We start from the raw sequence: 26611 nt of genomic DNA on the forward strand, positions 1-26611 counted from the left end.
ACACGTTTAGGCTAAAGAAACCGGGCCTTAAAAGGGAAAGGACTGCTGGGCAAATCCTTCCCTCTCCTCCTTTCCAGGGTCCATATTCTGCCTTGTTTTTATCTGTTTGACCAAAAAGAACGAGAAGAAGCCTTATGGAAAACAAGGGCCCACAGGATGCAGTCATTATTCAAGCACCATTGGCCATACATTGCGCGGGAATATTGTAGGATCCAACCAACATACGGTGGGAGGGGGCTCAGAGGTGACTGATTTCGATCCCCTTCTGCAGTAGAGTCTCACTTATCCAACATAAACAGGCCGGCAGAATGTTGGACAAGCGAATATGTTGGATAATAAGGAGGCATTAAGGAAAAGCCTATTAAACATCAAATTAAGTTATGATTTTACAAATGAAGCACCAAAACATCATGTTAGATAACAAATTTGGCAGAAAAAGTAGTTCAATATGCAGTAATGCTATGTAGTAATTACTGTATTTATGAATTTAGCACCAAAATATCACGATATATTGAAAACATTGACTACAAAAATGCGTTGGATAATCCAGAACGTTGGATAAGCGAGTGTTGGATAAGTGAGACTCTACTGTACTTGCAAGGCCTGAAGGGCAGCTATTCAGTCACTGCCAAGCTGTTTGCCCCCCATTCCCCAAATGGGACAAGAATCCCTGGGTTTCTGCCAGAGCCTAGCAGTGCCTTTAGCCCAGGCTTCTTCTGAAATAGCCGGCTCCGCTAATGCCGGTGATAATCAGAGCTATTTCTAAGCCATGCGTTAAGCCCTGCTATTTCAAAAGCCCCAATCCCAGGCTGGCTTTGGACTCCTGGGAAAGTGCGCTGGGGTTGCTTACATAAAGGGTGGTGTGGATCAATTGGAAATGGCAGTCATATGGATGCTCAGCCATTGGTGTTTTTTGTGGACCAGCCTGGCTCTGTTGGGGCCCATTTCCCCTTTTGACTGATGCTACTGTGGTGGTCCGTTGAACCTCAGGAGCACAAAGTGTGCAAAAGTATGTCCCACGGAGGAGGAATGAGCAAGGCTTGCGTTGCTGCTGCTGTGGAGTCACGGTTTCCAATGCCAGGAAAAGAGATGCCACCCAAACACCAGGAAGAGCATCCCAAGGGTCAGAGCTGTTTGGAACCTTTGAAGGCCCTCAATGAACGCCATCTCTTTCCCCCTAAGAAAGAGACTCATTTCTTCACTTCTCCCACGGGGAGGGCCGGCCACTGGAGGGGAGCGTTCCGTGGCTCTGTGACCTCACAATCTGCTCCAGAATCCCTGTTGCAAGGCTCTGTCCCCCCCACCCGCTGGCCTGACCGACTGTCCCTTAGCCGCAGAGGCTCCTTGGAAGGCATGAGGGATCCTTAGGCGAAGGACTGCCATGATGCACCTGACCTGCATAGTCTTCCTCTGCATCGCAGCTTCGTCTTCCTGTGAGTCTTGCAGCCAGCGAGCAGCTGGGCATTTCTTCTTCTTCCTTTTATTATTATCCTGCTGCTAAAAAAGAGTTAGAGCAGCTTTCCCTTTGTGATATGTGACCGGGAGGGTGCCATTGTCGACAGCCTTGGTTTGTAGTTTCCATCCTGCCTCGCTCTTTTTATCTAATCACAAGTCTCTAAATGGTTCCCACTTTCTATATTGTTAGCATTTGTTTTTATGGGCCGGTGGCAGATTACAGGGCGCCAAGACCGAAGCAAGGTGGGAAGGATACGGGACGTCTCTTGACATGGGCCCAATCCTCACTCAGAGCGGGTTCCTCTGATTCCTTTGCTTCCCAGTGGAAACCACCAAGGAAGAGAGACCCAAAGCTCAGTCTCACGGCTCGGACCTCCGGCTGGACAGTTTCAATGAGAGCGGCGCAGAGGGCCATGGGGACGTTGTCCGGAGAGCCATCCGGAAGGTGAGCCCAGGGATCTGGCCGTTCCTTGATACATGGGCCCTCTCTGCCCAAAGAGAGTCTGGCACAGAACTCACACAACTTCTTGTCCACAGTATCCAGAAGACTCTGGAGACAGCCGTGTCGGGCATCGGCATGACTCCTTCGAAGGTAAGGCCCACCTGGCACCTGGCATTCAGATAGGAAACTTGCCTCTGTGGCTGAGATTGGTGACAGAGATCAGATCTGGCCTTTGGGTTCCTCTGGGTTCACACTCTGCACAGCTTTGGGCAGAGGAGGTCTTGTTTCCCATGGCTGTCTTCCAAACCATACAGATTCAGAGCTCCCATTTGTGGTGGTCCCAGGGGTGATTTGACCTATTTCAAACAGTGAAGGTAACCTTAACAAGTGGGCTCCCCTCCTTTGGAAGCTGTTCAGCAGACATGGGATGGCCGAGGGCCAGGACACTTTGGTTGCTTTCGTGGTCATGCAAAGCAGCACTGAGCCATGCAGCTCCTTCCTTCCGTCCTTTCCTTCTTCCCACCCTCCCTCCCTTTCCTTCCTTTGCTCACTCGTTTGCTCCATCCCCCTTCCTTTTTCCCTCCCTTCCTTCCTCCGCTGCCTCTTGTGTTGCAGTGCCAATCCAAGACGACTGCCAGTGCCCGCCGACGATGTCCGAAAGCACGGTGGTGGCCCTGGTGGCCACCTTGGCTTTCCTGGCCTTCCTCCCCACTGTCCTCCTCCTGGCGGCGGTCATTTGGTTCTTGTGCTGGGTGGTGAGGACAAATAAGTAAGTCTGGGAACCCTCCCCTGCCAGAGTGGCCCTTGGGTTTGGTGTCCCCTTTCTGATCTCAGGCCTTTCCTTCTCCCTCTTGGTTCCCAGGAAGAAGGAGAAAGAGGAGAAGGCGGGCCACCCGTCGCATCCTCGGAGGCGGGCCCCTCCTGTCCCGTAAGTGGCCCAAGCCCAGGTCGGGGGGGCTCCAGGCCTTTCCTGAAGGGGGCTTGACACGGCCATTCACCCCATCCAGATATGGGGCAGTTGGGGGTCCCTTGTGTTGCCTTTCAGCCCTGCCTTTGCTTCTGGTTGCAGGCCTCCTCGCCCAGACAACAGCTTCAGGTTGTCAAGGCAGACCTACGGATATGAGCGGATCCAGCCGGCCTCCCCGTGAGTGCCCCTTCTCTGCCCCAAGCCCTCTTTCACCCCCCACCTGCCCCGATCCTGCTCCCAACTAGGAAAATCACACCATGTTCTCATTTAGCCAATGACCACTTTGTCCCATGGTGCTTCACTTTCCTTAATTGTTGTTGTTGTTATTATTATTATTATTATTATTATTATTATTATTATTATTATTATTATATTATGACACAGCAAACAAGATAGATATGCTGGATTTCATATCACAAAATCACAAGTCGAACACTTCCCAAGTGTCTAGGACTGTGTGATGTATTATTATTATTATTATTATTATTATTATTATTATTATTATTATTATTACATCATTTCTACCCCGCCCTTCTCACCCATCAGGGGACTCAGGGCGGCTTACAATACAACCATATACATCAGAAAAACAGTTTACATCAAATTTAAAAGTCTTTCAAATTTAAAAATTAAAATATACATTAAAAACAGCATAATTGTACATTTAAATAAACATTTAAGGCGCTTTTCATGTCCAGGTGGGGGTCTATCAGTGAGTTATACAGTAGAGTCTCACTTATCCAACACTCGCTTATCCAACGTTCTGGATTATCCAACGCATTTTTGTAGACAATGTTTTCAATACATCATGATATTTTGGTGCTAAATTCGTAAATACAGTAATTGCTACATAGCATTACTGTGTATTGAACTACTTTTTCTGTCAAATTTGTTGTATAACATGATGTTATGGTGCTTAATTTGTAAAATCATAACCTAATTTGATGTTTAATAGGCTTTTCCTTAATCTCTCCTTATTATCCAACATATTCACTTATCCAACGTTCTGCCGGCCCGTTTACGTTGGATAAGCGAGACTCTACTGTATATTCATATCGTGATTCTGCTGCTACTCATGCTCAAATGCCTGATCCCATCGCCACGTTTTTGTTCTCTTTCGGAAGGACAGGAGGGCGGGAGCCTGTCTAATTTCGTTTGGGAGGGCGTTCAATAGGCGGGGGGCCCCAAAGGCCACCCAGTCCAACCCTTCTGCCATCAAATAAGACACCATCCAAGCCCTCCCAACAGATGCCCTACAGCCTCTGCTTTAAGACCTTCAGAGAAGAAGACTTGTATCAACATACTTTCCTGTGAGGCACCAATATCCCAGCTGGGTGGACAGAAGGGGCCGAGAAGAACCTGCTATATTTCATCCTGAGCTTTTGTGGAGATTGTCTTGCTTCTTGAGAGCTCATGCTGAGATCAATGGGTCGGCCTTAAAGGTCTCTCACAGCCCTTGGCCATTCTTTGGCCAGAAACATGGCCTTGTCCTCTTTTCTCTGCCTTTGTGTCCTTCCAGGCGAGATACGCAAGGGGTCTACCTGAATGCCAGTGAGCTGCACCCCGGGCCCAGGTGAGCAAGAGCAAAGGGAGAACGGACATCCTCCTTTAAGAGGAATCTTCCCAGTCAAGTGTTTTGACTTTTGCTTCATTGCTTCCCATATTTTGACTCCAGTCCTCTTTTTCCTTGTGATTTCAGAAGCCCTCGGGAGATGACCTACCAGAACCTTAAGTTAGTGGAATCCAAGTCAGTAACAACAAGGAACTGGGGGGCCTCTTCTTGGATGGTTGGCTGGATGGCTAAATGAATGAATATCCTAATGATTTCCTGCACCCATTTGAACTTAGACTTTAAGGCTTTATTTGGTTCCTTAGTGGGGCTCCTAATACAGCTATTGAAGTCCAAACTTCCTATTGATCTGCATTTGGGTTTTCGTAACCAGTTTGGGCTCCAGACCCTATGGAGTTAAAGTCCTGTTTTTCCTTGTGATTTCAGAAGCCAAGAGGCCAGTTACCAGAACCTGAAGCCAATGGAACCTAAGTCAGTATGAACAAGGAAGTGGGAGGCCTCTTCTTGGTTGGATAGATAGATAGATAGATAGATAGATAGATAGATAGATAGATAGATAGATATCTTGCTACTAATCTGGGAACCACAACACCTTCAAACATGGGGCTGGGGAGGTCTAGCATTTGGGAAATGCTGTGACTGTAGGTCCCAGAATCCCCAGCAGGAGCAGTTGCTGGGAACTGTAGTCAGAAAAAGCAGAGATGGAAATGGGGGGCAGCGGTGGTGGAAAGGGCCAGCTGGGCAAACTGAAGGAAAAGCAGAAGGGCTGAGCCTCCCTTCCTTGCCTTTCCAGGACAACCGTAGAGACGGGGTACATCAGCCCTGAGCGAGTGCTGCCTCTTTCCACGTGAGTCGCTGGGAGGGAAAGGTGGCCCCTGAGCATGTGCAGAGATCGGTCCTCCGCAATTCCCCATGTCCGGGCCCCGTGACCATTTTCTCCCTCGCAACCCCTCCCTTATTTATTTATTTGTTTGTTTACTACATTTATATCCTGCACTTCTAACCCCCAAGGGGACTCAGAGCAGCTTACAAATTAAATTTACATATAATATTATATTATTAGCATAGTACAATACTGGCAATAAATTACTATATTGTACTGTATCAATATATTGTAGTATTATTAGTAATATTACATGTAAATATATAATATATAATATATTATTAGGAGCCCCGGTGGCAAAGTGCGTTAAAGCACTGAGCTGCAGACCGAAAGGTCCCAGGTTCAATCCCTGGGAGCGGCGTGAGCAACCACTGTTAGCTCCAGCTCCTGCCAACCGAGCAGTTCAAAAACACTGGCATGACTGCGCTCCATGCAGTCATGCCAGTGGCCACATGACCTTGGAGGTGTCTACGGACAACGCCGGCTCTTCGGCTTAGAAATGGAGATGAGCACCACACCCCAGAGTCAGACATGACTGGACTTAACATCAGGGGAAAACCTTTATCTTTAATATATTATTATATTGTATTATTAGTATTACAGTAGATCTTACTTATCCAAGCCTCGCTTATCCAAGCCTCTGGATAATCCAAGCCATTTTTGTAGTCAATGTTTTCAATATATCGTGATATTTTGGTGCTAAATTCATAAATACAGTAATTACAACATAACATTACTGCGTATTGAACTACTTTTTCTGTCAAATTTGTTGTATAACATGATGCTTTGGTGCTTAATTTGTATAATCATAACCTAATTTGATGTTTAATAGGCTTTTCCTTAATCCCTCCTTATTATCCAAGCTTCTGCTGGCCCGTTTAGCTTGGATAAGTGATACTCTACTGTATATCGTACTACAATATAACATTATGAATATTATATGTATATACAATGTGTTATATTATTATATATTATTGCAATATAATCCCTTGCGTCCTTCTTCTTCCAGGCCTCCTTTGGAGAAGAGGTACATGAGTGCGGAGAAGTACATGAATATCGATCACTCCCATCCAACCTCTCTGTAAGTTTGGGTTCCATTACCCATTTTGTCCTTTTATTCAGAGCAGCAGCAAGAATTTGGGGGTTCTCCAGAACCTCTTCGTTAGAATAAGAGGCTAAAAAAAAATCTGCTGCCCAGACAATCAGTTTTGCACTCTTCTCCCTTCCCGCAGAACTGGAAGCGGCCCAGGGACCACCATGTCGCCAACATTGTCCCCAAAAGGGTGAGTAAGGTTTCCTTGATGGACGCAAACACCAGAAAGTACTCTAAATCCCCACCTATAACATTTCCAGAACTTCTAGTCCTCATGATGCAAAACCCTTGGGAGTTAGTGTTACAATTTTCTGGTTGTTATGGAAAACTACCCAAAAATACAACAGAGCATCTAAAATAGAAAAACAGGATACTTATGTAGTTGAGCATTCAGCTCACAGCAAGCAGAGCATGAAGTGCCGTTGGTTGTGGCTGTAAAGAATTTAGAGCTTTTACATGCAGAGTCGTAAAAATTACAAAAGGTCTATTTACAATAAAAATAACTACAGTAGAGTCTCACTTATCCAACACTCGCTTATCCAATGTTCTGGATTATCCAACGCATTTTTGTAGTCAATGTTTTCAATATATCATGATATTTTGGTGCTAAATTCATAAATACAGTAATTACTACATATCATTACTGTGTATTGAACTACTTTTACTGTCAAATTTGTTGTATAACATGATGTTTTGGTGCTTAATTTGTAAAATCATAACTTAATTTGGTGTTTAATAGGCTTCTCCTTAATCTCTCCTTGTTATAATAATAATAATAATAATAATTTTATTTTTGTACCCCGCCACCATCTCCCCAGAGGGACTCGGGGTGGCTTACAGATATAAAACCAACATACAATAATATCAAATACAAAAACACACAAATAAATATGTTATCCAACATATTCGCTTATCCAACGTTCTGCTGGCCCGTTTATGTTGGATAAGTGAGACTCTACTGTAATTACATTCCGTAATGGTTAAAGCATTGGGTCTTAGCTATTCTAACACACATTTCTTCTAACGTTTCAAGAGAGGGAAAAATCACCAAACACTACATCTCTCCTGACACATAAGCATACGCACAGCTCACACCAAGATGCAAAAGTAGAAGTCCAAAGTAAAGGCTTGCAATAGAAAAGTATCCATTCTACACAGCCAATCTGAACAAGAGCAGAAGCAGAGCAGAGAGAAGAAATTAGATAGATACATTCCAACTGTCATCCAGGAGACATGGGTGAAGGGAAACCCTCAGCCTGTTCTAAAGCTAACTCTTCCTCATTGAGGACTGCAGACTTGGGCAGCGTGGGGTTGAACTCCAACACTTTCTGCTTCCCTTTCCAGGCAGAACAACCATATCTACGAAGAGATAAGATGAGAGGAGGGCAGCGCATGGATGGTCTGTCCACACGAAGGAGAGGGCCCCGCAGGATGGGGACTGCCTCGGCTTTGCATTAAAGCATCTCTTGTTTTGTTTTTTCCCCTCCTTTACTCATATGGTGTTTGCAAATGTTATGGTTTCCATATTCCTAAGCAGAACCGGCCTGCTTTGACCTCTTAACAGTGAACACACTTTACAGCATTTCCTGCTCTTGGGAGCTTTGGGGGAGTTTGCCTGTTATCCCATACCTCTGTATGCCATTTATAGGAAGGCAGTGGCCTAAAAGGGATAATTATTCTGGTTACTTTAAAGATGTCTACAAATTCTAATGTGTTTTTTGAAATTCAGTAGATTATGTTGCCCCGTGGGGGTTGGTAGATGCCATAATAATAATAATAATAATAATAATAATAATAATAATAATAATAATAATAATAATAGCTACAACAACACAATAGACTCACTGAACCCATGGCTCCATTGGGATTGATAGATGCCAGGTTAATAATAACAGAGGTAGTGATAACAATACAGTAGACTCAGTAAACTCATGGGGATTGGTAAATGATATAATAATAATAATAATAATAAACAATAGACATTGATAAAATTACGATCTGCCAACTGCAAAAGGCCACCAGTTAGACTGGGATCTGTGCGCATCATCCAAAAATACATCACACAGTCCTAGACACTTGGGAAGTGTTCGACTTGTGATTTTGTCATACGAAATCCAGCATATCTATCTTGTTTGCTGTGTCATACAATAAAATAATAATAATAATATAATAGATTCAGCAAACCCATGGCACTCATGGGACTGGTAAACATAATAATAATAATAATAATAATAATAATAATAATAATAATAATAATAATACAGTAGACTCAGCAAACCCATGGCACTCATGGGAATTGGTAAACATAATAATGATAATAATAATAATAATAATAATAATAATAATAATAATAATAATAATACAGTAGACTCAGCAAACCCATGGCACCCATGGGGATTGGTAAATGTAATAATAATAATAATAATAATACAGTAGACTCAGCAAACCCATGGCACTCATGGGGACTGGTAAACGTAATAATAATAATAATAATAATAATAATACAGTAGACTCAGCAAACCCATGGCACTCATGGGGATTGGTAAATAATAATGATACAGTAGACTCAGCAAACCCATGGCACTCATGGGGATTGGTAAACGTAATAATAATAATAATAATTATAATACTACAGTAGACTCAGCAAACCCATGGCACTCATGGGGATTCGTAAACGTAATACTAATATAACAATAATGATGATGATGATGTAGATTCTCAATGAACCCATAGCCTCCATCACTATTGATATATATTATAATAAGAATAGTATTAATAATAATAATGGGCTCTTAATGAATCCATGGCCTCCATGGGGATTGATAGATGCCAGGTTAATAGTAGTAGTACTGTAGTAATAATAATAATAATAATACACTTTATATTCCGCTTTATTTCCCTGGAGGGACTCAGAGCGGATCACAGTACATGTAAAGGCAAACATTCAATGCCTTTTTACACAACGAACAACGACATACAATACACAGATATGGTAAAGGCCTTCCCTTTTTCATCTCTGGCGTCTGGAGGTGCTGCTCAACTTCCGGCCATGTTCCATTTTCCACGATGAGGAGCCTGCTGCCCGTAGATATCTCCGATCTTTTTTGCTGCATGGGGCACCCTTTTACCTTCCCGCCAAGGCAGTACCTACTGATCTACTTGCATTGCATGCTTTGAACTGCTACGTTGGCAGAAGCTGGGGCTGACAGTCGGGAGCTCAGCCCGACTTGCGGCTTTGAATTGCTAAGCTTTTTCTACAGCTAGCAATTTTAACCATAAGCCCTTAGTAGTGGTAGTAATAATGTCAAGAGCTGTTCAACAGTGGAACTCTCTGCTTCTGAGTCCTTCCTTGCCAATACTCTCCCATACCAATAATAATGATAATATTGTCAGGTGGGGTTTTGCCCCTGAGGCTGAGAGAGTGTGACCCCACTTTAGTGGGCCTTTCTTTTGCTAGACTGCACGAGAGAGTCACCTATGCTTTGAAATATAGTTTAATGTGGACTGCAGTGGTCTCCGGCCTTCTCTTTTGGGCTTCAAGCCAAGCCCAGGCATTTCCTCCTGCCATGGTTTCCTCAGAAACCAGCCATGGCTGCCCTGTTTATGTTTTGCGGTTACTAGGCCAGAGCTGCGGCGTTGGAGCCGGTTGCCAGGCGGGAGCAACGTCGCCCAGGGCGGCCACTGTCCCTTGGAGGGACTAGGCCGCGTTGCTAAGCGGGGCCTTGGTTACCGCGTCTACTGCATCAGCCGTTACGCTAATTGCGCTGAATCTCGGATAGAAGGAATCGCCTCGCCTTCTTCACTTTACGCTTTCGACGTAACTCCTGTCAAGAATCTTCGGGAGCGGGTAACGGCTGCATTTTTTTTCCACCGCAGCCGTTACCCAGAGAACCTTTTCCCGCGCACGCGCGCTCGCGCTAACAGAGAGGGGCCCGCCATCAATCATTCAAACCGACCAACGGGGAGGAAGGAGGGCGGGGTTAAAGCCCGCCCCGCCCCCTTCTCTATAAAAGGAGCGTCCGTTACCTTGACGCAGCCAGTTATTGACAACTGCAGACGCTGTCGCTGTCCTTTGCTGCTGCTCGTCTTCGCGCCTGACCGCTTTCGGCATCCATCATGAGGGAGATTGTGCACCTGCAGGCCGGACAGTGCGGCAACCAGATCGGCGCCAAGGTGCGGCCGATGCGGAGGAGAGGGAGGGCGGGCGGGGCGGGGAGGTGGGCAAGGGAGGCCGGGGATCCATCCGGCCTTCGATGCCCGGCTCAGGCGCGCCTTCTCCCCGTCTGTCTAGTTCTGGGAGGTGATCTCGGACGAGCACGGCATCGACCCCACCGGCACCTACCACGGCGACAGCGACCTCCAGCTCGAGCGCATCAACGTCTATTACAACGAGGCCACCGGTGAGGAGGGAGGGAAGGAAGGGCCTCTGGGCATGTGCAGAGGGTCCTCAAAGGGGGGAGGGGGCTTCTGAGCATGTGCAGAGGGCCGCAAAGTCAAGGGGAGCTATGGATCCCCGTTTAGAGGCGTTTTAGCGGGAAATTGGGGGCACACTTTGGTGCCCCTTCAAGGGCACCCCAAGCACACTAATTGTTTATTTTTATTTTGTATTTTATTATATTCATATTTATTATTCATTTTTTCCATTATATTTTTATATTTATTATTATTATTTTGTACTTTATTATGTTCATATTTATGTATTCATTTTTATTTTTATGTATTTTATTATATTCATATTTCTTATTATTCATTTTTATTTTTTATTATTATTTTGTACTTTATTATGTTCATATTTATTCATTTTTTATTTTTATGTACTTTATTATATTCATATTTCTTATTATTCATTTATATTTTATATTATTTTGTACTTTATTATATTCATATTTATTTTTATGTATTTTATATTCATATTTCTTATTCTTTTTTATTTTTATCTTTATTTTGTACTTTATTATATTCATTTATGTATTCATTTTTATTTTTATGTATTTTATTATATTCATATTTCTTATTCATTTTTCCATTTTATTTTTATCTTTATTATTATTTTGTACTTTATTATATTCATACTGTATTTATTCAATTTTTATTTTTATGTATTCATATTTATGTATTCATTTTTTATTTTTATGCATTTTATTATATTTATATTATTTTTATTTTGATCTTTATTTTGCGTTTTATTATGTTCAGATTTATTTATTCATTTTGATCCCGCTTTTCTCCCATGGGTGGGATTCAAAGCGGCGTACAGTGATTAAAACATTACATAAAATACATATTCAACATAACAACATAAGCCAACCAAAGTGGGTAACCCATTACCTAAACCATATACAACAAATTCATAAATTACAACATATACCATCAAAAAATCCCCTAACCTCAGGCCACTAAGGTCATCTATACATTTTTATTTATTTATTTAATTCATTTATATCCCGCCCTTTTCACCCCGAAGGGGACTCAGAGCGGTTTACAAATTAAATTTACATACAATATTATATTATTAGCATAGCACCATACTGGCAATAATTACCATACTGTACTATATCTATATATTGTAATATTATTAATTATATTACATGTAATATATAATATATAACTAATATTATATTGTATTATTAGTATTGTATTACAAAATATTAATAACATATGCATATACAATATATTATAGATTATTGGAAATTATATTGTATATATGTATAAAACAGGTTATTGTACTAAGATCCTAGTAACTTTATTTTCAGTAGGCTGTGTCACAACATATTGTATATTTTATTATATCTATATATTTATATATTTTGTTATTTATATTGCATGTATATTTATGTTATTTAATATTTTACATTATTTTTATATTATCATATTTTTCATCTGTCCTGCCCTTCTGATGTGCTCAAGGCGACTAGCAGCTAACATTATCACGCAATTGCAATTAAAAACAGGTCAAGTGTGAGCATAATAATTAAAGTTTAGATGTGTTAAAATGTGAATATGCACATTAAACAGCATGTCTGTTGTGTCACGGAGCATGAAAATATTGAAATCTGTTCCAAACTGCACCTAAAAGGGGTTGTTTCCCTGAACCCTTTGCCATGATGCCTCTGAGCATGTCAGGAGGGCTCTGGCGGTGGGTGAATATTGGCTCTGTTCCTGCTCAGAGGCTAGAGGCAACAGCAAGGCAGCCTTTCCTCAAGACGAAGACTCTGGAACCGAGGACAGGCTCCATTTTGAGGAAAAGCTGCCTTTCCTGTCTTGGCACTGAGACATGACACTGGTGGGGGTGAGCATTGGCTTTTTGCCTCATTCCTCTGTAGGGTTTTTAATAATCTATCCTGTATTTATTACGATTTTTCCATGTATGTGTTTTAAATGCAATTTTTTATCCTGTATTTTTTAAATTGATATATTGTATTACTATTTTATCTTTTTATAGTGTGATTTGTATTATGTTGCCTATATTTTGTCCTATGTTGTTTGGGCCTCTGCCCCCATGTAAGCCGCCCCGAGTCCCCACAGGGAGATGGTGGCAGGGTATAAAGTTATTATTATTATTATGCAATACAGGAGATGTTGCCTCAGCGCTAACCGGTAGCCTCCGCTTCCTTCTACAGGTGGCAAATATGTCCCACGCGCCGTGTTGGTGGACCTGGAGCCTGGCACCATGGACTCCGTGCGCTCCGGCCCCTTTGGGCAGATCTTCCGGCCGGATAACTTTGTGTTTGGTGGGTATTTGGGCGGTAGAACATGGCACCAGGGCTGTAATGTGGCAGCCGTTAGGAAACTGCCTCCATTCCAGCTCCCTTCCCGGTGCCAGGGCCCAGGGTGTGTCAGCCTTGGAGAGGAGGGTGGGTCTGTGCCGTGTTTGCCAAGATTTGCATGAGCGGCTGGGCTCCAGGGCATAAGCTCAGTGACCTCAGCAGAAAGATCCCCGGTAGCAAATATCTTGATCAGGGGTCCTCAAACTTTTTAAGTGGAGGGCCGATTCACAGTCTCTCAGGCTGTTAGGGGGCTGGACTATGATGAAATAGTCCAAAATTAGGATTGTTGTTGTGTGACTTTAAGTTATTTCAGACTTAGGTCAACCCTAAGTCTAAAGTTTAGGACAGAGGCCAGGTAAATGACCTTGGAGGGCCGCATCCGGCCCATGGGCCTTAGTTTGGGGACCCCTGATCTAGACAATCTCATAAGACCATAGGTAAGCAAAGAGACCTCCAAAGACGATCTAGATGGTCTCATAAGACCATAGGTAAGGAAAGGGGCCCCCAAAGGCCATCTAGACAATCTCATAAAACCATAGGTAAGGAAAGTGACCTCCAAAAGCCATCTAGATGGTCTCATAAGCTCGTAGCTAAGCAAAGAGATCTTCAAAGACCATCTAGATGATCTCATAAGACCATAGGTAAGCAAAAAGACCTCCAAAGATCAGGTAGACTTGGGTCAACCCTAAATCTAAAGTTTAGGACAGGGGCCAGGTCAATGACCTTGGAGGGCCGCATCCGGCCCATGGGCCTTAGTTTGGGGACCCCTGATCTTGATGTTCCTACAGTTCCACAGCAACAAAAGCCCCCCCAGCCAGCGCCAGGGTTTTTCTGTTTTGAGTGGCAGAAGCCCCTGATGCTCCCCCGCTGGCTGTTCCCTTCCAGGTCAGAGCGGCGCAGGCAACAACTGGGCCAAGGGCCACTACACGGAGGGGGCGGAGCTGGTGGACTCGGTGCTGGACGTGGTGCGGAAGGAGGCCGAGAGCTGTGACTGCCTGCAGGGCTTCCAGCTCACGCACTCGCTGGGGGGCGGCACGGGCTCTGGCATGGGCACCCTCCTCATCAGCAAGATCCGGGAGGAGTACCCCGACCGCATCATGAACACCTTCAGCGTGGTGCCCTCCCCCAAGGTCTCGGACACTGTGGTGGAGCCCTACAACGCCACCCTCTCGGTGCACCAGCTGGTGGAGAACACGGACGAGACCTACTGCATCGACAACGAGGCCCTCTACGACATCTGCTTCCGGACCCTCAAGCTGACCACCCCCACCTACGGCGACCTCAACCACCTGGTCTCGGCCACCATGAGCGGCGTCACCACCTGCCTGCGCTTCCCCGGCCAGCTCAACGCCGACCTGCGCAAGCTGGCCGTCAACATGGTGCCCTTTCCCCGCTTGCACTTCTTCATGCCGGGTTTCGCCCCGCTCACCAGCCGCGGGAGCCAGCAGTACCGGGCCCTGACCGTGCCGGAGCTGACCCAGCAGATGTTCGACGCCAAGAACATGATGGCGGCCTGCGACCCCCGCCACGGGCGCTACCTGACGGTGGCGGCGGTCTTCCGAGGCCGCATGTCCATGAAGGAGGTGGACGAGCAGATGCTCAACGTGCAGAACAAGAACAGCAGCTACTTCGTGGAGTGGATTCCCAACAACGTCAAGACGGCCGTCTGCGACATCCCGCCCCGCGGCCTCAAGATGTCGGCCACCTTCATTGGCAACAGCACCGCCATCCAGGAGCTCTTCAAGCGCATTTCGGAGCAGTTCACGGCCATGTTCCGGCGCAAGGCCTTCCTGCACTGGTACACGGGCGAGGGCATGGATGAGATGGAGTTCACCGAGGCCGAGAGCAACATGAACGACCTGGTCTCCGAGTACCAGCAGTACCAGGACGCCACCGCCGAGGAGGAGGGCGAGTTTGAGGAAGAGGCCGAGGAAGAAGCCGCCTAAGGCCTGCTTGCTGCCTGTTGGACTTTATTTGTCTCACTCGTTTTTTCCTGTTACTTTACTGTTCCGCTCTCCTTTCCTCTGTGTCACCTGTCTGATGTTGTACAGGCATTAAAAGCGTTTCTACCCTGCAGGCTGTCTCCGCAGCAGTTCGTCATAGTACGCTTTGCGGGTGCTGTTTCCAAAGGTGAGAGCGTAGTTGTGCCTGATGGCTGGGGAAAGAAACACAAGACGGGAGAGGAGTCAGTGGCTCTCTGTGCCCGGGCTTGTTCTGCCTGGCATGTGGCAACAGGGCTGCCAGGGAGGGGAGAGGAGCGCAAGGGGCCAGGAATGTGCTGCGTTGCTCTGCCAAAGGTGGGCAGGGACACTCTTTGTCTCAGACTTACTTGGCACAAACCCCGTGTAGAATGGCAGCAAGCCGTTACTGGAGTAGATCTTGGTGTTGGGCCAGTAGGTATGTGGCAGCCGCTGGCCAAAGCAGTACATTGGGCTTCTCAGGATTTCCTGGGGATAGACAACACCGAGGGGATAGTTTCCCTTTCTTTCATTGTGGAAAAGGCATTCCAGGTTAGGTTAGAATTGGAAAGTTTCAGAAGGTTCCCCCAGACTGATCCAAATGAGGACCATGGGTGGGTTCTGCAAACCCATGGCACTCATGGCTACTGGTAAGCATAATAATAATAATACAGTAGACTCAGCAAACCCATGGCACTCATGGCTACTGGTAAACATAATAATAATAATACAGTACTCAGCAAACCCATGGCACTCATGGCTACTGGTAAACATAATAATAATAATACAGTAGACTCAGCAAACCCATGGCACTCATGGCTACTGGTAAACATAATAATAATAATAATACAGTAGACTCAGCAAACCCATGGCACTCATGGCTACTGGTAAACATAATAATAATACAGTAGACTCAGCAAACCCATGGCACTCATGGCTACTGGTAAACATAATAATAATACAGTAGACTCAGCAAACCCATGGCACTCATGGCTACTGGTAAACATAATAATAATAATAATACAGTAGACTCGGCAAACCCATGGCACTCATGGCTACTGGTAAAAATAATAATAATAATACAGTAGACTCAGCAAACCCATGGCACTCATGGCTACTGGTAAACAATAATAATAATACAGTAGACTCAGCAAACCCATGGCACTCATGGCTACTGGTAAACATAATAATAATAATAATACAGTAGACTCGGCAAACCCATGGCACTCATGGCTACTGGTAAACATAATAATAATAATACAGTAGACTCGGCAAACTCATGGCACTCATGGCTACTGGTAAACATAATAATAATACAGTAGACTCAGCAAACCCATGGTACTCATGGCTACTGGTAAACATAATAATAATAATACAGTAGACTCGGCAAACCGATGGCACTCATGGGGATTAGTAAACAATAATAATATAGATTCAGCAAACCCATGGTACTCATGGCTACTGGTAAACATAATAATAATAATAATACAGTAGACTCGGCAAACCCATGGCACTCATGGCTACTGGTAAACATAATAATAATAATACAGTAGACTCGGCAAACCCATGGCACTCATGGCTACTGGTAAACATAATAATAATACAGTAGACTCGGCAAACCCATGGCACTCATGGCTACTGGTAAACATAATAATAATACAGTAGACTCGGCAAACCCATGGCACTCATGGCTACTGGTAAACATAATAATAATAATAATAATAATAATAATAATAATACAGTAGACTCGGCAAACCCATGGCACTCATGGCTACTGGTAAACATAATAATAATAATACAGTAGACTCGGCAAACCCATGGCACTCATGGCTACTGGTAAACATAATAATAATAATAATAATAATAATAATAATAATAATAATAATACAGTAGACTCGGCAAACCCATGGCACTCATGGCTACTGGTAAACATAATAATAATACAGTAGACTCGGCAAACCCATGGCACTCATGGCTACTGGTAAACATAATAATAATACAGTAGACTCGGCAAACCCATGGCACTCATGGCTACTGGTAAACATAATAATAATACAGTAGACTCGGCAAACCCATGGCACTCATGGCTACTGGTAAACATAATAATAATAATAATAATAATAATAATAATAATAATAATAATAATAATAATAATACAGTAGACTCGGCAAACCCATGGCACTCATGGCTACTGGTAAACATAATAATAATAATACAGTAGACTCGGCAAACCCATGGCACTCATGGCTACTGGTAAACATAATAATAATAATACAGTAGACTCGGCAAACCCATGGCACTCATGGCTACTGGTAAACATAATAATAATAATACAGTAGACTCGGCAAACCCATGGCACTCATGGCTACTGGTAAACATAATAATAATAATACAGTAGACTCGGCAAACCCATGGCACTCATGGCTACTGGTAAACATAATAATAATAATACAGTAGACTCGGCAAACCCATGGCACTCATGGCTACTGGTAAACATAATAATAATAATACAGTAGACTCGGCAAACCCATGGCACTCATGGCTACTGGTAAACATAATAATAATAATACAGTAGACTCGGCAAACCCATGGCACTCATGGCTACTGGTAAACATAATAATAATAATACAGTAGACTCGGCAAACCCATGGCACTCATGGCTACTGGTAAACATAATAATAATAATACAGTAGACTCGGCAAACCCATGGCACTCATGGCTACTGGTAAACATAATAATAATACAGTAGACTCGGCAAACCCATGGCACTCATGGCTACTGGTAAACATAATAATAATAATAATAATAATAATAATAATAATAATAATAATAATAATACAGTAGACTCGGCAAACCGATGGCACTCATGGGGATTAGTAAATAATAATATAGATTCAGCAAACCCATGGTACTCATGGCTACTGGTAAACATAATAATAATAATAATACAGTAGACTCAGCAAACCCATGGCACTCATGGGGATTGGTAAACATAATAATAATATAGATTCAGCAAACCCATGGCACTCATGGGGACTGGGAAACAATAATAGTAATACTGTAGAGTCTCACTTATCCAAGCCTCACTTATCCAAGTTTCTGGATTATCCAAGCCATTTTTGTAGTCAATCTTTTCTATATATCGTGATATTTTGGTGCTAAATTTGTAAATACAGTAATTACAACATAACATCACTGCGCATTGAACTGCGTTTTCTGTCAAATTTGTTGTAAAACATGATGTTTTGGTGCTTAATTTGTAAAATCATAACCTAATTTGATGTTTAATAGGCTTTTCCTTAATCCCTCCTTATTATCCAAGATATTTGCTTATCCAAGCTTCTGCCGGCCCGTTTAGCTTGGATAAGTGAGACTCTACTGTAGTTTTCACTCAGGACACAGACATGAAAGCGCTTGGCTTCAGCACCGTCTTTACCTGATTTTTATCAAACTCGTTCATGGCATCCTTGACTCCTTTCAGGTAATTGATGCCCATAATCCAGGTGAATCGCGGGATGAATCCCGTATACCCTGCGGACAAGGAAGAGCGGAAGAGGTTCTGTCTGGTCGGGAGGAGGCAACTGTTTGGGGCCTTGGGAGCTGAGCCCCACACATACACATAATGATGGGACACTTCCCGTGGTTCCCTCTGTTCTGTGTTGACTGTCTAGTTCAGCGATTCCCAAACTAAGGCCCGTGGGCCGGATGCGGCCCTCCAAGGTCATTGACCTGGCCCCTGTCCTAAACGTTAGACTTAGGGTTGACCTAGGTCTACCTGGTCTTTGGAGGTCTCATTGCTTAGCTACGGCCTTATGAGACCATCTAGATGGCTTTTGGAGGTCACTTTCTTTACCTATGGTCCTATGAGATCATCTAGATGGTCTTTGAGGGTCCCTTTCCTTAGCTATGGTCTTCTGATGGCCTTATGAGATCATCTAGATGGTCTTTGAGAGTCCCTTTCCTTATCTATGGTCTTCTGATGGCCTTATGAGATCATCTAGATGGTCTTTGAGAGTCCCTTTCCTTATCTATGGTCTTCTGATGGCCTTATGAGATCATCTAGATCAGGGGTCCTCAAACTTTTAAAGCAGAGGGCCGGTCCACAATCCTTCAGACTGTTGAGGGGCCGAATTATCATTTGAAAAAAAAAATGAACAAATTCCTGTGCACACTGCACATATCTTATTTGTAGTGCAAAATAACAACAATAACAATGAAAGACCAATACAATATTTAAAAATGAAAATAATTTTAACCAACATAAACCTATCAGGATTTCAATAAGAAGTGTGGGCCTGCTTCTGGCCAATGAGATAGTCAGGTTAATAAGGATTGTTGTTGTTGTGTGTCTTCAAGACATTTCAGACTTCGGGCGAGCCTAAGTCCAAAATTATTTATTTATTCATTTACTACATTTATTTACTACATTTATATCCCACCCTTCTCACCCCGAAGGGAACTCAGAGCAGCTGTATGTACATATAATATATTATATTATTAGCATAGCACAATATTAGCATTATATATTACTATATTGAACTATACCACTATACTGTAATATTATATGTAATATATACCATATAATTAATATTATTATATGGTATTATTGTTATTATCATATTGTATAAAATGATAATATTATTATCAATATCATATGTATATAAAATATATTATATTATTTAAACTGATATAAAAATATATTATAAATGAGGGCGGGGGCCAGGTAAATGACCTTGGAGGGCCACATCCGGCCCCCGGGCCTTAGTTTGGGGACCCCTGATCTAGATGGCCTTGGAGGGTACCTTTCCTTACCTGTGGTCTTATGAGACCATCTAGATGGTCTTTGGAGGTCTCTTTGCTTACCTATGGTCTTATGAGATCATCTAGATCAGAGGTCCATGTGCCAGATGCGGCCTTCCAAGGTCATTTACCTTTCCCCTGTCCTAAATTTTAGACTTAGGATTGACCAAAGTCTACCTGGTTTTTGGAGGTCTCTTTGATTACCTGTGGCCTTATCCGATTGTCTAGTTTCAATGGATTTCCCCTCTAAGGACATGGGACTTGGGTGAGACCCTCAATCCCACCTAGAAACCTAGAGGACAAGGGCTACCAGTCCCAACTGAGTTCTGAACGTGGTAGTGCTATGACTGCCGTGAAAAAGGGGCAAGGGAGATAGATGGAGGGATGGCTTTTCTCCCCACCCACCGACCTGAGATGGCTTTCCTCTGGATGAGGTTGGGCACGTCCATCTTGGGCATCCGGTCGAAGCGCCTCACGTCCACGGTCTCCGTCACTTGTGGCAAAGGGGTGCCTTCGATCCTTGTGGGCTAAAGCCCCAGAGAGGCAACGATAATAAAGAACTCTTGGGTAGAGGCCCCGCCCCCTAGCCCTGCCCTTTAGTCCTAAAAGGCCTCTCAGGAGAAATATAGAGGCTCAGCCCTGTCTCATGCTTTTGGGAAGAGGCCTCAGCCCCACCCTTTAGTCCTAAAAGGCTTCTCAGGAGAAATATAGAGGCTCAGCCCTGTCTCATGCTTTTGGGAAGAGGCCCCAGCCCCACCCTTTAGTCCTAAAAGGCTTCTCAGGAGAAATATAGAGGCTCAGCCCTGTCTCACACTCTTGGGAAAAGGCCCTGCCCCTAGCCCCGCCCTTTAGTCCTAAAAGGCCTCTCAGGAGAAATATAGAGGCTCAGCCCTGTCTCAGGCTCTTGGGAAGAAGCCACGCCCACTCCTCTAGCTCCGCCCCCTGTGTCCTAACATGGGTCTTAGATGCTCAGCCCTGATTCTGGCACTTGGGAAGAGGCCCCTGGCCTCGCCCCCGTGTCCTAATAGGTGCCATCACCGCCCCCCTGGATCGCTGCAGCACCCACCAGGGGGCGGTAGCGCCCACTTTGGGAATCACTGAGCTAGATGAAAAAGCTTTCCTCCCAGCGGACTTCCTTTCCCTGGGATCCACTCAACAGGGCTGGTCGCCCAAAACTGGATGTCTGCACGTACTTGCTCGCTGCCGGTGCGGTATGGGGTGGCTCTCCATCCCTGTCCACACACGAGGGACATCCCGGCATCGCAGGGCCCGCCGGCCGCCTCCTTCCCGCAGACCAGGGCCACGTCTGGGTGGCAGATGGCCTTCCGGTCGCCTTGCCCCGAGACAAGCCGGGAGCCGGCCGTGGCGGTAAACTGCCTCCAGCCGGGGCCACAGGCCAAGCGGATGCCCGGGTGGCAGGGGCTGTACTTCCTCTGCTCCAGCAGCTGCGCCGAGTCGGGGTCCGTCCACCTTGGGGGCTCAGGCCTCGGAATGGGGGGCCAGTTCTCTTTGCCGGGGATGGGGAAGCAGCTTTGGTGGGGCACAAAGCCTGTGGCAGAGAATAGAATAGAAAAGATCAGCCAGGCTGGATCAAAAACTCACTCCGGAAAGAGATGATCATGGGGAAAAGGTGACCCTATGGAATGAGAGCAGGGAGGGTGCCCACCTGTGTATCCAGGGATGTAGTTCTGGTGCTGATCCATGGGCTCCGGTGTGGGACGCGGCCGGCGGCTGAAGTCTTCAATGAACTTGGGCCGCGAGATGGGGGTCAGCACGGAGTTGGGGCTCTTGTAGACCTCGGGGTCGGTCAGGATGTCGTTTGTGGTCCTGCCGTAGGTCTTGCCCACCTGGTAGCGGACCTGCGGGTAGAACCCGCTATAGCTTTGGAGGAAAGGGAGGAAGCATGAGGAGCGCAAACAACACAGTAAGAACCATCGTGTATAATAAACGATGTGGGAGCAATGGAATCAATCCCATGAATTTGACCTGAAATCTCTCCATGTCTCTACTGTTTGGGGTTTTGTTGTTGTTATATTGAGCAGGGGGGCTGCTCTTGGGAATCTGAGCCAAGGACCAGGCTTGGAAAAGACTGCAAGCCCCAGAATCCCCAGGCGGAAGAGCCTCTTATCTCTGGCCAAACTCTCCCGCTCTTGGCGTGTGGGTTCAACTCACCCAGGGATGTAGTAGGGATCCTGGGGGAGGAAGCTGCACCTCTGGGTCGCGGTCATGGTAAGTCAAGGCTGCCGGATGGGGCACTCAAGTGACCAGAGGGCAGGGGCTCAGTGGCAGCCTCCTGGTCTCCATAGTGACCATTGTGAAGGAGCCCTGCCTCCCCTCCCCATCCCAATATGGGGGTCAGGGATCCCACAGGGAAAGGCTGAGCCAGTTGGGACCTCACTGAGTCCTGTGGAACTCCCCGCCGAGGGAAGTGAGGTCAGTCCGCCCTTTATTCTTACTGTTGGCCCCATTTTAGGAAGCAACCCCTGGGAGTGAGACCAGGGAGAAGCCTGTTGGCAGAAAGCCAGGCAAGTGATTTGCCTGAGCTGCTAGCTAATGATACATTGTCACGCCCAAGGCAACGGAGCACTAAGAACCGACACACGGAGGCCAAAAACTATCTAATATCTTTATTAAGGAATTATATAAGAATAATAAAAACAAGTAGGAAATGTAGTCCAGAAAAAGACCTTTCAGGGAAGGTAAAATATAGTCCAAAATTATATTGTCCAATATTTTATATTAGAGTCCAAAGTTATAATTCCAAACCGAAACACACTCTATTTACAAACAATAGAGTGGGGAAACGTCCAAAGATCTTTCCAAAGTACAAAGTAAGTCCACGGCAAGAACTGGGAACAAGGCTTGATACTAGAAACAAGGTCCAAGGCAGGAAGCAAGGCAAGATAGTTCTTGAATACTTGGCTAGGCAAGGCGAGGCAAGGGAACTGGAGTTGCAGACTTTGCGAAGTCCACACTTGGCTGGAAACACGAAATCACTCCTGAAGCTGATCTGTTGACTCCGCACGGAACCCTCCGTGTCGGGCACTTTTAATTAAGTCCCATTTCCCTGCAAAGCAGGTGTCCAGAGCTTCCTTTCCCAAGGGAAAGGGAAGCGAAACACATCTCCCTCCAGATGCGTTCCTCCCTAGAATTTCCCAGGGGAACATAGCTAATTAACGTCTTGTTTAGCTGCTAATCAAGCTTCTCAAGCTTCTCCGAAACTGCTCTTTTTCACCCTGACTCGCAGCATAGGACTGTTTCCTAGCAAAAGGAGGGAAGGCAGTGGGAAAGGCCTTCCTTAATGGGCTCTTGGGTAGAATCATCAACAACAGGCATCTGGAAACATTCCGTCTCTTGCTGAGCCGGCAAAAAACCCATGTTTTCGTCATCATCAACCACGATGGCGCTGGGATCAGAACTCCAAGGCCCATGGGACATCACATATATTCACAAAGTAGATAGCATACAGAATACAGTTTCATAGCCCTTTTTATACATAAGCTGCAGCCAAGCCTCTAATTCTGACTAGTCACAGAGAGGGGCTTGGCTCACTGGCCAGGGTGGGCTGAGAACAAGGGATAATGAAGTGTCGATAAATGAGGTTCCTTTTACTGAACAGGAAAAATAACAAAGTGATTGGGGGCATTTTCTGGCCCTACCCAAGAATGCTATTGTCTTATGATGATGAAGGTGTATTGGGAAAATATAATACTTATATTGGAAACTATATATTGAATGCAATCATATTAGAAATAGGAATAGGAAACATGTAATCACCAGATTGTATGCATATAGCCCCAAAATACACTCTGCCTGGCAAATAGTCTCCCCATAAGCAGAGATCAAAGTTCACCCTAAGTGCCAGATACATATGTCAAGTGTCAACAAGAATAGCTAAGCTAATGGACAAAAGACAAATTAAGGCTTTTGGGATGTCAAGATAAGACCTGGCGCCATGTAGGAGTGCTAATGACTCCCTGACAAGCTAAGATAGGGGGGAATTCCTTAATTAATGTATCTCTGAGAGCCAAGATAGGAATTCCTTAGATAAGGCCTGATGGAGAGTCAGAGGTCTTGAAAGTAGTCTATATTTTAGGAAAATGCAGAAGTAGGTTTTAGTAAAGTGCAAAATAAGACTTTTTTTGACACTAATTGGTGATGGATAATGCCTATATGATGTAATAATAATAATAATCATCATCATCATCATGATCATCATCCAGACTGACAAAGTTCTGGAACACAACACACCAGACATCACAGTTGTGGAAAAGAAAAAGGTTTGGTTCATTGATGTCGCCATCCCAGGTGACAGTTGCATTGACGAAAAACAACAGGAAAAACTCAGCCGCTATCAGGACCTCAAGATTGAACTGCAAAACTCTGGCAGAAACCAGTGCAGGTGGTCCCGGTGGTGATGGGCACACTGGGTGCCGTGCCAAAAGATCTCAGCCGGCATTTGGAAACAATAGACATTGACAAAATCACGATCTGCAAACTGCAAAAGGCCACCCTGCTGTGATCTGCACGCATCATCCGAAAATACATCACACAGTCCTAGACACTTGGGAAGTGTTCGACTTGTGATTTTGTGAGATGAAATCCAGCATGTCTATCTTGTTTGCTGTGTCATACAATAAAATAATAATAATAATTTTATTTTTATACCCCGCCCCATCTCCCCGAAGGGACTCAGGGCGACTTACATGGGGCCAAGCCCGAACATCAACAATATAAAATCAAAGCAATAAACAAATAAATAAACAGCAACAATAAAACAGGTCATAAAAATCACATACAAAATATAATGATAAAATCTTGGGTTGGCTCCCAAGATTTTAGATAGAGGAAGGCAAAAATAGTATATAAGAACCTGTGTTTCTTTGTTCTGTACCCTTTTTTCCTGCAGACAGGAGGGTCTATATTCTCTCTGGCCACTGAGAATAAACGTCTTTTTTCTACAGCCACCGGAACTCTCTTTGTCTCATTACCTCAAACCTTTGTCTGCCATTTCAATGATATGAACATGGCATGGCCCCTTAATAGGGCTGGGCTGGCAGTTCCAGACCCCAGAGAAACAAAACATCATATAATAATACAATCATGCAAAAATGACAGAGGATGGGTTTGGCTGTAGACATGCAGATTTCCTTCCGATGCAAGAGGTCCCGTTCATCAAAGGCGCAGGTGGTGAAATGGGTTCTTCCCCAAGGGCAGGGAGAGGTGAAAGCCCTGCACAAATAAACTATTGTGTTGCAATGTTCCCTCCCCATAATATTATATGGAGCAGAAATCTGGGGCCTAAGCAGACTACCAATATTGGAACAAACACAATCAATTTTTTTAAGACAGATCCTTGGCGTTGACACTAAGACCACCGCTGCTGCAATCAGAGCAGAGTTAGAAATATATTCTATTGAAGGACTTCCCAAAATCAGGGCCTTTGATTACTGGGCTAAAATAAAAAATCTTGAAAATAACAGACTCCCAAAATTGTGCTTCTTAGAACAATCTAATGGCCGAAACCAAGATTTCTGGGCAGAACAACTAACTAGGTATCTCCACATTTGTGGATTACTTCCTTAGGCCAGAATAGGGAGGCTGAAAGAAGGATCCTAGATATTGAAGCCCAGAAAGACACAGCCACCCTGTCAAACACAGGATCTCTGAAGTGGTTAGGACGTTTTAAACGTAATTTCCAGCGGGCGTTATATCTAAAAGCAGATATGCCAAGACACCTAAGAATCGCGTTCACCAGGGCAAGATTCGAACAAAGGGAGTCCATGGAGAGATATGGCAGATTCAACCACATCCCATATGAAGAAAGATTATGTATTTGTGGTGCCCCTGAAGTCGAAAATTTGAACCACACTTTGCACAATTGTAACCTATACGAAAAAGAAAGGAAACAATACTTATGGCCTTTTATTTGTAATAAAACCAGCTGGGACATAGAGGCCAAAACTACATTTTTATTGGCCGGTTATAACCCCATTGTGACAACAAAAGTGGCCCTGTATTTGCTTAAAGCTGCGAAAAGGAGATCGGAGTCCATAGATCAGATTGGGGTGCAGTGTAAGGGAGATGAGGATAGTTGATGCATACATCTATGGCCAAGCTACATTGGCACCAAGCTGGCAAATACCTGTATATTTGTACAGTAGAGTCTCACTTATCCAACGTAAACGGGCCGGCAGAACGTTGGATAAGCGAATATGTTGGATAATAAGGAGAGATTAAGAAAAAGCCTATTAAACATCAAATTAGGTTATGATTTTACAAATTAAGCACCAAAACATCATGTTAGACAATAAATTTGACAGAAAAAGTAGTTCAATACCCAGTAATGCTACGTAGTAATTACTGTATTTACGAATTTAGCACCAAAATATCACGATGTATTAAAAACATTGACTGCAAAAATGCGTTGGATAATCCAGAACGTTGGATAAGCGAGTGTTGGATAAGTGAGACTCTACTGTATTTTATTTTAATTGAACAAGATGTATGTTGTATTTTATGTTTGTATTGTCTGTGCTTGATAAGACCAACTGGCTAATCAATAAATTGTTGTGTTGCAATGTCCAGATGAAGTCCAAGAGATGGGTGAGACTGGAAATTGATAATACAATAATAATAATAATTTTATTTTTATACCATGCCCCATCTCCCCGAA

At 44.3% G+C, this 26611-nt stretch overlaps 3 protein-coding genes across 6 annotated transcripts; 2 read left to right on the forward strand and 1 right to left on the reverse strand.

Annotated features, from left to right (window-relative positions):
- The first annotated feature begins 105 nt into the window (after positions 1-105).
- LOC103281776 (uncharacterized) lies at positions 106-7891 on the forward strand. 4 transcript variants are annotated; one of them, XM_008123956.3, is made up of 13 exons: positions 106-1433; positions 1779-1900; positions 1993-2047; positions 2513-2666; positions 2760-2825; positions 2967-3041; positions 4384-4437; positions 4564-4611; positions 4861-4905; positions 5228-5281; positions 6327-6398; positions 6550-6600; positions 7755-7891. In XM_008123956.3, exons 1-13 carry the CDS (start codon positions 1382-1384, stop codon positions 7786-7788), a joined length of 882 nt encoding a protein of 293 aa, XP_008122163.2. In that variant the 5' UTR covers positions 106-1381; the 3' UTR covers positions 7789-7891. The 4 variants fall into 4 exon arrangements, with proteins under 4 accessions (XP_008122163.2, XP_062815204.1, XP_062815205.1 ...); XM_062959134.1 differs by having other exon boundaries at positions 4564-4596; XM_062959135.1 differs by lacking the exon at positions 5228-5281.
- A 2533-nt stretch (positions 7892-10424) lies between these two features.
- Positions 10425-15251, forward strand: tubb4b (tubulin beta 4B class IVb). Its single transcript, XM_003229741.3, has 4 exons — positions 10425-10583; positions 10702-10810; positions 13031-13141; positions 14063-15251. Exons 1-4 carry the CDS (start codon positions 10527-10529, stop codon positions 15121-15123), a joined length of 1338 nt encoding a protein of 445 aa, XP_003229789.1. The 5' UTR covers positions 10425-10526; the 3' UTR covers positions 15124-15251.
- Positions 15131-22240, reverse strand: cimip2a (ciliary microtubule inner protein 2A). Its single transcript, XM_062959133.1, has 7 exons — positions 22108-22240; positions 21602-21816; positions 21129-21484; positions 20345-20462; positions 18572-18666; positions 15507-15624; positions 15131-15332 (listed from the first exon to the last, which is right to left on the reverse strand). The coding sequence occupies exons 1-7, from the start codon at positions 22161-22163 to the stop codon at positions 15244-15246; spliced, it is 1047 nt and encodes a 348-aa protein (XP_062815203.1). The 5' UTR covers positions 22164-22240; the 3' UTR covers positions 15131-15243.
- Between the last annotated feature and the right edge of the window lie 4371 nt (positions 22241-26611).

Source organism: Anolis carolinensis, unplaced genomic scaffold, assembly GCF_035594765.1.
Source record: "Anolis carolinensis isolate JA03-04 unplaced genomic scaffold, rAnoCar3.1.pri scaffold_7, whole genome shotgun sequence".
Classification (NCBI taxonomy): domain Eukaryota; kingdom Metazoa; phylum Chordata; class Lepidosauria; order Squamata; family Dactyloidae; genus Anolis; species Anolis carolinensis.

What these genes read in the sequence shown, in the direction of transcription:
- LOC103281776 (XM_008123956.3), top strand. Translation starts at nt 1,382, where the DNA reads ATGATGCACCTGACCTGCATAGTCTTCCTCTGCATCGCAGCTTCGTCT. An exon ending in CTGAAGCCAATGGAACCTAA is followed by an intron (nt 4,906 to 5,227) that starts GTCAGTATGAAC and finishes TTGCCTTTCCAG; the next exon opens with GACAACCGTAGAGACGGGGT. An exon ending in CCAACATTGTCCCCAAAAGG is followed by an intron (nt 6,601 to 7,754) that starts GTGAGTAAGGTT and finishes TTCCCTTTCCAG; the next exon opens with GCAGAACAACCATATCTACG.
- tubb4b (XM_003229741.3), top strand. Translation starts at nt 10,527, where the DNA reads ATGAGGGAGATTGTGCACCTGCAGGCCGGACAGTGCGGCAACCAGATC. An exon ending in GCAACCAGATCGGCGCCAAG is followed by an intron (nt 10,584 to 10,701) that starts GTGCGGCCGATG and finishes CCGTCTGTCTAG; the next exon opens with TTCTGGGAGGTGATCTCGGA. An exon ending in GCCGGATAACTTTGTGTTTG is followed by an intron (nt 13,142 to 14,062) that starts GTGGGTATTTGG and finishes GTTCCCTTCCAG; the next exon opens with GTCAGAGCGGCGCAGGCAAC.
- cimip2a (XM_062959133.1), bottom strand. Translation starts at nt 22,163, where the DNA reads ATGACCGCGACCCAGAGGTGCAGCTTCCTCCCCCAGGATCCCTACTAC. An exon ending in ACCGCACCGGCAGCGAGCAA is followed by an intron (nt 20,463 to 21,128) that starts GTACGTGCAGAC and finishes CTGGGGCTTTAG; the next exon opens with CCCACAAGGATCGAAGGCAC. An exon ending in ACGAGTTTGATAAAAATCAG is followed by an intron (nt 15,625 to 18,571) that starts GTAAAGACGGTG and finishes GTCTATCCCCAG; the next exon opens with GAAATCCTGAGAAGCCCAAT.